Here is a 12,288-nt window from a genome sequence, read left to right as displayed (position 1 = left end):
CTCACAGTTGGGATGAAGCTACGTTTAACAGCGTGTATTACGGTCTATAGTTTGTTTCCTTAGAGCCCGTTCCTCTTTGCCATATGACTGTGGTCCACTGAGTAGGTAAGGTCTTAGGAGGGAGTCAAAAAAAGAAAAATACACCCCCAGTTATCTACAACATACAGTTGTATATATCTGCCTGCCCAGGCACGGGAGTATAAAAATGTATAGATGATAGTGATGCTGCTGGAATTGGCAAAATCTGCTGGTTTAGTTTCGATTGACCATTCAATAAGCAGGTCATAGAAGTGATTACTTCTGCGATACTTCACTGCGCGTTAGCAATTCAGATTATCAGTCTCCTCTCTTGCCGAGCTATTGCTTTGTCTTGATTATTGTCTATCCTGAACGTGTTTGAGAATATAAAAGGTGCCCCGTTCTGGGTGCCAATCATGCGGAATAGTGTTCAAGCGACTATGCTTTTGGCTCGAACTTTTCTATATGTGGTCATGTGAAAAGACTAGCTATATTCGCAAACTAGGACAGCGGAATGAAATTCTCTACCTAAATAAATAAAACCGGCATTTCGATATGAAGAGTGCATGTGTCGAGAACAAGAGTCTTCATTACCGGGTATGATAGACTGGAAGTGTAAAATGACCATATTATATATGGGAGTGTTCAAAGGTAAATTATTGAAAGATTGGGATTCATCATTTTCGTGGTGAGCGGATATGGAAACGGGTTAGAAGGTGAGGTGTGTTAACTACAAAATTTTATTTGAGTCATCTCTACCTTTGCAAACTATATCTAAAAGTGGAAAATAGTTAGAAAATATAAAAAGAATTATATCTTTTGAATAAGGATGCAATGGTATGCATGTTTTATATAGATACCATGGGAGGATATCTAGTATATTGACTACATGATGTCTCAAAGACTAGACCGCAACTCCTATCAAGATTAATCAATCAAGAACTTGCATTACATGACAGATGGCATGAATTGGACTTGTTCACCTTCTTAGTTCGGAACAATCCATTATCAACTTGTTTGTGATTTGATTGGGCCATGACACCTCCAGATATCTCTGCAAATGCATTTTTCTCGTTGATCCGTGTCGCTCTACGGGCTTTAACATTCACAATAGCCTTAAATCTATACTCTACTATGTACTTAAGGTGTGGCTTCGAATCTGAGGGGAAGAGCATGATGCCACTAGTAGGCTAAACAGAAACCTGTACACTGCCCCTCCCTCAATTACATAAAAATGTTCAAATACCAAACAACTGTTTCACTTCAAGAGATTACACTTTTTGGTTATTTAGATCGGTGCAGTTATTATCATTACTAGTTGTTGCAGTAACTGTTGGAGCAATGATCAACTATCCACAGTTACTAGTAGAGCTGATTAATACATTCAATCACGTAACAAGAAGATTATTATATACGGTGTTAAGAAGATGACGAAAACTATCAGACCGGTGAAATAAGACTCAGAACAGTCATCGAATTAAGTGGAAGCTGAAGCGCAAGGATTGATAATGCAATAGGATCAATGAATAACGACGTATAAAATGAAGGAAGAAATAAGAATAATATTATGTAAAATTGTCGATTTCCTTTCGTGGATTCCTAAATCCATGAGGAGAATTTCTAGTACATCTATCTACATAATATTATTAACCTTACCAAAAATGGAATCCTAACAATTATCACAAAATTTTACTGGCCAATAGTAAAATTATAAATAATGCAACTTTCATAGATAACTACTCTCTTTGCCATATAATCAAGAGTGTAATTAGTTTATTTAGATTCAACGAACTACAAAATTCCAAACTAAGGGGAAATGTTCATATCTACGCCGAAGACTCATCGGTACAGGATGATTGTGCTTCCCGAATGTATGGCCATAACTCAATATCCAATGGTACGTGCGAAAGTGTTTTCTTGGAAGATAAATGGCTGCAGAGGCTGTAGTTAAAAAACCATTTACAATCAATCCCATCAAAGAAAAAATCTTCATTCTTCCGAACATTCTGCTCGTACAAATATCTGTTCATTCTCTTTGCGACCTGATCCCACCCATTAGCACCGATTTCTGTCTCATTTACGATAGATGACAAAAATTGCATTTTATGTTCGATTTTCATCGAGGTACCTCGCAAATTTTGAAAAGTATGCATATTCATGAGAAAAATGCATCCGAGGAATGAGATGCGAGATAGAAGGCCGTTATGCCATGAAATGTAGATAATGTACAAACATTGAAGGAATAATGGTAAACATTGAAGACTGAAAAACCTCTTGAGAACCCAAGTAAGCTTAAACCGGTAAGATTCCCTAGGAAGCTGAACGTCATCTAAATTAACAGGATCCCACGCCTTCTCAGTGCGAAATAGCCTCCACTGTTTGTCCACTTCTGTAAAATAAACTTCCAAAGCTTCTTCGATGTAAGGAACTGAATCTTTAAATGACTTGAGCTTTGAATCGTCATCTTTCTTCAAAGAAAATGGCTCTAAAATGTTTAATCTGAATGCTTCTTGGCAGTTCCAAGCACCATAAAAAAAGTACTTGGTTTTCCAGAGTTTGTTTTCGTACATGTATGAGTTTAGATTTGCTGCAATGGTTTCCCAGCTTTCGACGTCAGTACCTGGAGAATTTGCACTTATTTCTTTAGAGAACTGGGTGAGCTGTTTCGATACGGCACGTCTGCGACATGACATTTGAATAAGAGGCAAAAAAAATAGACATAAAATCAGAAGATAAGTGGCTAAAAATGAATAAATCCAATTAGTCGACATTTTCCAGCATGTTGTAACTGGTAGCCATGATAGTAACCAGATACGGAAGGCTAGGGACTTGAAAGTCTCATAACAGAACCAAGTAAAGCCATTTCTAAAAACGTCCTTAGGTAAAACAATCTTTCGGGATTCGAGATATCCAGAGAATAATAAACCTACATTCTTCTCATCTTCAACTTTGGTATCTTCCATGTTGATGTTGAGGTGGTCGTTGAGAAGACCTGTTACTTGGAGTCGCAACCCCTAGTGGTTGCCTCATATAGTCCGAAGAACGTCTTTTTTGCCAAGAAAAAAAAACACCGAAAAGGCGCATTATGCAACAGTTGATGGCTTAGTTGATATTATGGTAGATCAATAAGTGGGAGCATGGTAAAGAGTTATAGTTTGCTATATTTATTGGGCTTAACCTTTCACATCAATTCCTGCAAAGAGTAGGTACAGCAAAAGGGTGAAAATCATGACTAACTAAGATTTATGAAATAACAGGTCCAGGAACGGCCAAATCGTCTTCAGTGTGGAGTGTTATAGAGCATGAAATGATCACCATGATTATATGAAACAAAATGAAAGAGGAATTGGATTGTGCTGTCTTATGGAGTAACCGGATCTGTTGGTTTTATCCCTCGAAAGGACGATGGTTTCAGCTGCTCTTTTTAATTGTTGCGGGTCTAATGATCTTCTCTGTTATTCAAACGTTACATTGTGAGCGTGCTTCTTGAAACAGTTTACTCAATTTTCCAAAGAAGTTCCGCTAACCTAGGTTTGCCTGAGTTCTTGGAAATTGCTCCTTTCTAGAAAATTTCCCTAATTTTTGTATGAAAGCCACGTTTCAATGAAGTATTTCTCTTCCTGTTCTGAGTGCTACTTCATCAGTCTCCTATTTTGGAAAAAGGTTTATGTTTCTAGATCACCAACTGTTGACCTATGGGCGTATATTAAAGAGGGTAAATCCGTCCGTATCGATAGGTTCTCGCTATAGAGACGAGTATCCACATATCCATTTAGTGGCTGTAAACTCTGCAAAATACAGGTGTACGGTTTCAATCTAAGATAAGCTCGAGAACAATAACTTGATAAGAAATGCAGAAGCTATGACCCAAGACTCATTTCATCTGTTGTGCAATATCATCCCGTTCTTAGTGGATGAAATACTATTGCAGACATATGAACACTGCTATAATGGTCCTCGTGTGGTCGATATTCTAAATTGAGGGTACGAATAGTGATTATTTTAAGTCAAATGTCATGGCTATTCAAGATTTGCTTGACGGCTTGAAGATGCTATGCCAAGCCACAGAAGCTGTGTGGAAGATGGCACTATACGTGATAGAGTAACACAAGAATTATGTATGTTGCACTTTTTGCATCGCGGTGCGACGACATAAAAAACAAGAATGCCATCCTCGAGAATGTGATCCTCGAGAATACGATTGTCGAGAATTTATCAACAATTTAAATGATATTATAGAATATTGAGTCCACCCACAGGGTACGCGACTGCCAACACATGGTAGTTATTGCATAGTTGAATCTGGGTAAAGGAACAGTGCTATTTTCCCTGGCAATCGTTTAGCGCGCACTGAATAAGGCTTAGACAATAGGCTTCTGAACGAGGGCCCACATCATGAAATCGGATCTTCGTTTGCCAAAAAGTGAAAGGTTACAGACCCGTAAAGGGTTCAACGCACCTCGACACCCCTAATAATCAGCATTCTTCCCTTCTGTACATACGAGAAATAAACGCATGCCAAGCGTGCTCTCACATGCAAAAACTATGCAAGCCAATTCGTTCAAGGACAGGCACATCTCCATGGTGACAATTAATATGGGTGTGAGAGATAAGGTGGGAAGAAGTATGCGATGAATGGTGAGCGTCCACTAATTCGTTTGTGTAGCAACAAACTGGTCAAAGAAATCGTATAAATAGAGCAGCTCTGATCATCTATCTTTGAGAATATGCCTTCATTCTTCTCTTTCTAGTTAAGCCTATATCAGCACTAAAGAAACAATCGAAAACAAACAAATACAATGGTCAAATTAACTTCAATCGCTGCTGGTGTCGCCGCTTTAGCTGCTGGTGCCTCTGCCACCACCACCCTAGCTCAATCCGACGAAAGAGTCAACTTGGTTGAATTGGGTGTCTACGTCTCTGATATCAGAGCTCACTTGGCCCAATACTACTTGTTCCAAGCCGCTCACCCAACTGAAACCTACCCAGTCGAAGTTGCTCAAGCTGTTTTCAACTACGGTGACTTCACCACGATGTTGACCGGTATTGCTCCAGACCAAGTGACCAGAATGATCACTGGTGTCCCATGGTACTCTACCAGATTGAGACCAGCCATCTCCAGTGCTCTATCTGCAGACGGTATCTACACCATCGCCAACTAGACATGCTCTTACGAATGATATCCTACGGACATAAGAAGTAATGAAAAATGAAAAAATTTGATTTGACGGTGTATATAGTTGAATATGTGTATATTAATATTATAAACCTGCTCAGTCAATTACGGTATTTTTGAAACGGAGGTAGAATGAAATGCGGAATGAAGTAATTATGTAAAGCTCGCTCCGTCAATGCAATTTTCTCAACCAAATGGATGATATATGTTACGAGGTATGAGGGGGGGGGGATATTGATGGATAATGGAAATGAAATAATGATTAGTGAAGACTAGGGAAGATTAGCAAATATTTTATGAAAAGTTGAAAGTAGTTAGAAAATATAAAATGACCATTTATTAAAACAATAGTTAGTATGACCAAGTAATTTTTGAAACTAAATATGAATACTAATTTTTTTTTTTTGTGACTTTTGCTTGCGATAAATACGAAATCGCAATAACGATCACAGTCCAAAGAGGTAAGCACAAAGGCACAATACGTGATTACTCTATCATTCTTTAGCGAAAACGAAGATAGTAAGAGTATACGTGTAAGACATATGCAACGCCATCATTTAATGCAATAGACATGACATGCCGGTTCCATGAGGTGTACAATGTTTTAATATAGTGTCAGGGCAAGTACAAGATAATTATTGGCCAGTAAAATCTTGTGACATTTGTTGGGATTCCATTTTTGATAAGGTTAATAATGTTATGTATATAGAATATACTAGAAGTGCTCCTCATGGATTTAGGAATCCACGAAAGGGAATCGACAATTTTACATGATCTCATAGTTATTTCTTCCTTGATTTTATATGTCGTTATTCACTGATCCTATTGCATTATCAATCCTTGCATTTCAGCTTCCACTGATCTGATAACTCTTGTCATCTTCCTAACACCGTATATGATAATCTTCTATTTACGTGATCGAATGCATCAATCAACTGAACTAGTAATTGATGGATAGTTGATTATTGTTGCAACAATAATATCTTTTCAAGATGATACAAGAGTAAAAGTATGGGGTGAAAGAAAAGGGCAATTGATTGACAGAGCGGATATTGTAGGATGACATAGTGGCACATGATATATAGATGATCGGTTGGCGGCGGTATTACATAATAACATCCGTATGAGTATATATCCTACCATGTCTGTTCTCTACATTGCTTTTTCATTCAAAATTATTGGTTTTCCTAGCCGCACGCAGGCATCCCGCGCATTTCTTTTTCTCGAAGAAAGCGGAAAAAAAAAAAACAAAAAGTATAAATAGTGGAGTCTTTTCCCATTTGACATTTAGTGAAAACTTCGACTAGAAATTTTTTGCCGAACATTTAACCGGAGAACCTTGGTGGCTTTTTCTCAGTTTCGTGGGCTCGTACATTTTACTTAGTATGCTGGGAATTTTTTCTTCTGTATTCTATTCTATTCCTTGCCTTACTTTTCCTATTATTTCTTATTTATATAACTAAGTTCAAAAAACTTTCTAGCTGTCATAAACGCATTTCGTTTATAACAAACTAAAAGAAGTAAATATTTTCAGTGCAATTGGTAACAACCCAGAATACGTAAAAGCAATGGCCGCTATTAAAGACTACAAGACTGCACTGGAATTTACCAGGAGCCTACCGAGACTGGATGGTTTGTCTGTGCAGGAATTGATGGACTCCAAGATCAGAGGTGGGCTGACGTATAACGATTTTTTGATCTTACCAGGTTTAGTCGATTTTGCGTCCTCCGAAGTTAGCCTACAGACTAAGCTGACCAGGAATATCACTTTAAACATTCCATTGGTTTCTTCTCCAATGGACACTGTGACAGAATCGGAAATGGCCATCTTTATGGCTCTGTCGGGTGGTATCGGTTTCATTCACCATAACTGTACCCCCGAGGACCAAGCTGACATGGTCAGAAGAGTCAAGAACTATGAAAATGGGTTTATTAACAACCCTATAGTGATTTCTCCAACAACCACCGTTGGTGAAGCTAAGAGCATGAAGGAAAAGTATGGATTTGCAGGATTCCCTGTCACGGAAGATGGCAAGAGAAATGCAAAGTTGGTGGGTGTCATCACTTCTCGTGATATACAATTCGTTGAGGACAACTCTTTACTCGTCCAGAATGTCATGACTGAAAACCCTGTTACCGGTGCACAAGGTATCACATTATCAGAAGGTAACGAAATTCTAAAGAAAATCAAAAAGGGTAGGCTATTGATTGTTGATGACAAGGGTAACTTAGTTTCTATGCTTTCCAGAACTGATTTAATGAAAAATCAAAACTACCCATTAGCGTCCAAAGCTGCCAACACCAAGCAATTGCTATGTGGTGCTTCCATTGGTACTATGGACGGTGATAGAGAAAGACTAAGATTATTGGTGAAAGCCGGCTTGGATGTCGTCGTATTGGATTCATCCCAAGGCAACTCTGTTTTCCAATTGAACATGCTCAAGTGGGTCAAAGAGAGTTTCCCAGGTCTGGAAGTCATCGCTGGTAACGTAGTCACCAGGGAACAAGCTGCCAATTTGATTGCTGCCGGTGCGGACGGTTTGAGAATTGGTATGGGAACTGGCTCTATTTGTATCACTCAAGAAGTTATGGCTTGTGGTAGGCCACAAGGTACAGCCGTCTACAATGTGTGTGAATTTGCTAACCAATTCGGTGTTCCATGTATGGCAGATGGTGGTGTTCAAAACATCGGTCACATTACCAAGGCCTTGGCTCTTGGTTCCTCTACTGTCATGATGGGTGGTATGGTGGCCGGTACTACCGAATCGCCAGGTGAATATTTCTATCAAGATGGTAAAAGATTGAAGGCATACCGTGGTATGGGTTCCATTGACGCCATGCAAAAGACTGGTACCAAGGGTAATGCATCTACCTCTCGCTACTTTTCCGAATCTGACAGCGTTTTGGTTGCCCAAGGTGTTTCCGGTGCTGTCGTTGACAAGGGTTCCATTAAGAAATTCATTCCATATTTGTACAATGGTTTACAACATTCTTGCCAAGACATTGGTTGCAAATCCCTAACTTTATTAAAGGAAAACGTCCAAAGCGGTAGAGTTCGATTTGAGTTCAGAACCGCTTCTGCTCAACTAGAAGGTGGTGTTCATAATTTACATTCTTACGAAAAGCGTTTACATAACTGAATGTTGAAATGGAATCATTAATACAATAATACTGATGATAATGTTATGTAGTGCTGCCCGTATGACCTCCTGTTCTTATTACGTTACAATTGTATTAATGGGGTGATATGTTTGTGATACTTCGCTAAAGTTGATATATAGTATGTTTATAGCTTCTTATTGATAATTAGTATATTTTTATGTTTGGGTAATTTTAGTGGTGATTATTTGGTGGTGTATATATTAACATATATAAAATAGGTGGTGGATATTTGTATAAAAACGTCATGAAGCGTGGAGTTAAGAGTATTTATATGATACTTGGGACTGTTTAACTAATTATAGATATTAAAAAGTGGATAATCATGGGAGTTATGGGCTAATGGCACAGGGTATAAACCGCTGAGGTAAGGGCCGTATTTAGTGATGTGGTGGAATAGTGATGGTAAGCATGTGGTGGGGTGAGAAAACGTGGGGGATAGATGGTCAGGATAACAATAAGGGAGTTCTTACAGTCCGTTTGAGTGGTGGATAGGGTAATAGCAGAGTGAGTGGTAGTGATGGTAGTGATGATAGTGATGATGATGATGATGTTGACGTAAGGAATCACGATCTAGCTTATATGTCATAATGTAGTAAAATTATTGGACCTTTCTATACGTAATATCTATATAAGATACGTAGGATTGCTACTTTGTTGATAGAAACTAAAGTGGCTTAAGTACTAGTGGATTGGGAGTTTGCCACTATACGTTCTTCTTGTTTAAACAATAGTGAAACAATACTCGTATCATGCTTTTTTTGGGTTATCACATTTAACACAGATGAGGATTATTGTATAAGAATGGATTACATCCCTTAAGAAATTGCCGTGCTATGTACGTTGGTGATATGGAGGAGTACGGTTAATGAAGGGCAGTAGTTGGATCCTATAAGAGAAATAATGATTAGTAAAGGTTAGTGATGATTAGTGATGATAAGTGAGTATTTTATGAAAAGTTGAAAATAGTGAGAAAATATAAAATGGAGAGATTAGTTATGGGAAAATGAGAGTAATGGTATTATATAGTAGCTTCCGTATGGATATATGAAAACATTGTAGTTTATTTTAAGGTGGCATTGAAAGTAAGAGAATGTGTCAGTTGGCAGGATGATGGTAATATTCATGTTCCGTGTGTGATTATGGTCATATTGAATATTGTAGGGCAGGCCGTTGCGGAGTGGAAGTTGTAGTGGTATATTCAATAGCGTCCGTGTACGTATGTAGTTATATCATAGTATAACGCATGGAGTGGTGATATTGAAAGTACAGGAACCTTGAACTTGGACTGATATGGTAATTATTTATGTTCCTGTGACGAGTGAGTAGCATGCGGAGGATGTACAAGAGGAAAGGCGGTAATGGTAGAGAAAGAGTATGATGATAAGTAATGGAATTGAGTAGAGACTAAAGTGATTGTATTCGTTTATGTAGCACCCGTGTGCGTATGTGCTGGTGTTATGTTAAGAATATATTGAGAATACTGTAATGGCGGTTTATTGAGGTGATGATATTGTGTATTCTATGTTAGCAATGATATGCTGATGGGAGCAGTATGATGTTAGAGAGTGGAGGGCATGGGGGTGATGTGATGGTGGTGATTGTATTGTATATATTAGTTATGTTAACAATGGCGTAATGCAGAAGCTGATGTATAGTCAAGGTGTTAGAGTATTGAAGTACTGAGTGCAGTTGTATGGTCCACAAGGATAAGTGATTAGTTGTGGATAGTTAGATGTGACAGAAATGGGTAGAGATAATAAATGGCACAGGATATAAACTGTTTAGGTGAGTGCCATATATAGTGATGGGGTGTGGTATGTCAGTATTTTGTAGCATCCGTGTGAGTTTGTGCTGAATATAACATTATGATCCAATGAGGGATGGCCGAGTTAGTCAGGCGAGATATAAAGTATGATATGGTGATGGTCTAGAGTAAAGTGATTGGTGTATGTTTATTGTTTACGATTATTGTATATATGGGAGGTAAATGGAGTGTAGAGTTTAAAGGATATAAAGGAGGTGTGGTAATGACGAGTGGATGAATATGTTGATTAGAATGCAGATAAGGGGTATGAAGTGTTAGATGTGAGATGAGATGGGTTTGGAGTGATGACAGTAGGTATGAACGGCTGGATGTGCCACGCGGTAGTATCAAAGTAAGGTGATAGTAATTAGGGGATACAGAGAAGATGAGGAGGTGGTGAGTTGGGGATATGTTATTCAGGATGCAGATATGAGATATGGATATATAGATATGCAATATTGTGAGTTTAATGTGGAAAAGGCCCTGGGTATAAACCACTGAGGTAAGGGCCGTACTTAGTGATGTTATAGATGAGAGGTGGATTAGTACTATATAATAAGGGTTATACTGGTCACGTGTTTGTATTTCGGGCTACAGAAGAGATGAGGAAGTGATAACTTGGGATTATGTTATTCAGGATGCAAGGACATGATATAGATGGATAAATGTGGAATACAGTGAGTTTAATGTGGAAATGGCCCTGGGTATAAACCACTGAGGTAAGGGCCGTATTTAGTGATGTGGTGGATGAGAGGTGGTTTAGTACTATATAATAAGGGTTATACTGGTCACGTGATGGTATTTCGGGCTACAGAAGAGGTGAGAGGGTGGTGAGTTGGGGATATACTATCCAGGATACAAGGACACGATATAGATACATAAATGTGAAATATAATGAGTTTAGTGTTGAAATGGCCCTGGGTATAAACCACTGAGGTAAGGGCCGTATTTAGTGATGTGCTGGTAAAGCATGTGGTGGGGTGAGAAAACGTGGGGTGTTATATATTCAGGGTAACATTAGAGGGAGTTCTTACAGTCCGTTCGAGTGATGGGTAGGGTAATGGCAGAGAAAGTGGTAGTGATGACGATGGTGATATGGTTATGGTAGTGATGGTAGTGATGGTTATGGTTATGGTGCAATAGTGATGACGACGATGATGGTAGTGCATATTATAGAATGTTGATATATGGTAAAGACTGTGAAGTATGGAAGTATTGAGTGCTGTTCTATAAGGATGAGGTGTGGTATGGCAGTATTCTGTAACGTCTGTATGGCTATGTGCTGGATATAATACTATGATTCAATGGGGAAGAGCCGGGTCAGGTAGGAAAGGTGGGTAGTGTGTGTTTGTTTACATTTCTTTGTTTACCTTATTTATCTCCATTTCTTTGTTTAGGTTCATTGTATGTATGGTAGGTAAATAGAGGGTAGTGTTTGGATGATACAGAAGAGATGAGAAGGTGATAAGTTGGGGATATACTATTCAGGATGCAGAGATATGATGTGGATAGATAAATATGTGAAATACTAAGTTTAATGTGGAAAAGGCCCTGGGTATAAACCGCTGAGGTAAGGGCCGTATTTAGTGATGTGATGAATCAGAGATGGTAAAGCATGTGGTGAGGTGAGAAAGCGTGGGGTACATGGTCAGGATAACAATAAAGGGAGTTCTTACAGTACGTTTGAGTGGTGGATAGGGTAATAGCAAGGTGGGTGGTAGTGATGGTAGTGATGGTGGTAGTGATGGTAGTGATGATGCTAATGGTGTAATAGTGATGGTGGTAGTGGTAGTGATGATGATGGTGATGCTAATGGTGTAATAGTGATGGGTGCTAGCTTAAGCTTTAGTAGTGGGTGTGTGTGTGGGTGTGGGTGTGGGTGTGGGTGTGGGTGTGGGTGTGGGTGTGTGTGGGGGGTGTGTGTGGGTGTGTGTGGGTGTGTGGGTGTGTGTGGGTGTGTGTGTGGGTGTGGGTGTGTGTGTGTGTGGGTGTGGGTGTGGGTGTGTGTGGGTGTGGGTGTGTGTGGGTGTGGGTGTGGGTGTGGTGTGGGTGTGTGTGTGGGTGTGGGTGTGTGGTGTGGTGTGGTGTGGTGTGTGGGTGTGTGTGTGTGTGTGTGTGGGTGTGGGTG

The 12,288-nt window shown here is 39.2% G+C and overlaps 3 protein-coding genes across 3 annotated transcripts; 2 read left to right on the top strand and 1 right to left on the bottom strand.

Moving 5' to 3' along the window:
* Positions 1-1,844: 1,844 nt before the first annotated feature.
* On the bottom strand, positions 1,845-2,981 carry SKDI01G0030 (DUP/COS family protein; the record flags this gene model as incomplete). The annotated part of the gene is made up of 1 exon (XM_056229158.1): positions 1,845-2,981. One exon carries the CDS (start codon positions 2,979-2,981, stop codon positions 1,845-1,847), a length of 1,137 nt encoding a protein of 378 aa, XP_056085812.1.
* A 1,836-nt stretch (positions 2,982-4,817) lies between these two features.
* On the top strand, positions 4,818-5,180 carry SKDI01G0020 (SRP1/TIP1 family protein; the record flags this gene model as incomplete). Its single annotated transcript, XM_056228047.1, has 1 exon — positions 4,818-5,180. One exon carries the CDS (start codon positions 4,818-4,820, stop codon positions 5,178-5,180), a length of 363 nt encoding a protein of 120 aa, XP_056085811.1.
* Positions 5,181-6,762: 1,582 nt separating this feature from the next.
* On the top strand, positions 6,763-8,334 carry SKDI01G0010 (IMPDH/GMPR family protein; the record flags this gene model as incomplete). The annotated part of the gene is made up of 1 exon (XM_056226936.1): positions 6,763-8,334. One exon carries the CDS (start codon positions 6,763-6,765, stop codon positions 8,332-8,334), a length of 1,572 nt encoding a protein of 523 aa, XP_056085810.1.
* Between the last annotated feature and the right edge of the window lie 3,954 nt (positions 8,335-12,288).

The sequence above is a fragment of the Saccharomyces kudriavzevii genome (assembly GCF_947243775.1).
Source record: "Saccharomyces kudriavzevii IFO 1802 strain IFO1802 genome assembly, chromosome: 1".
Lineage (NCBI taxonomy): Eukaryota > Fungi > Ascomycota > Saccharomycetes > Saccharomycetales > Saccharomycetaceae > Saccharomyces > Saccharomyces kudriavzevii.
Note: the sequence above shows the minus strand (reverse complement) of the source record. Positions and strands in the feature narration are given on the sequence as shown.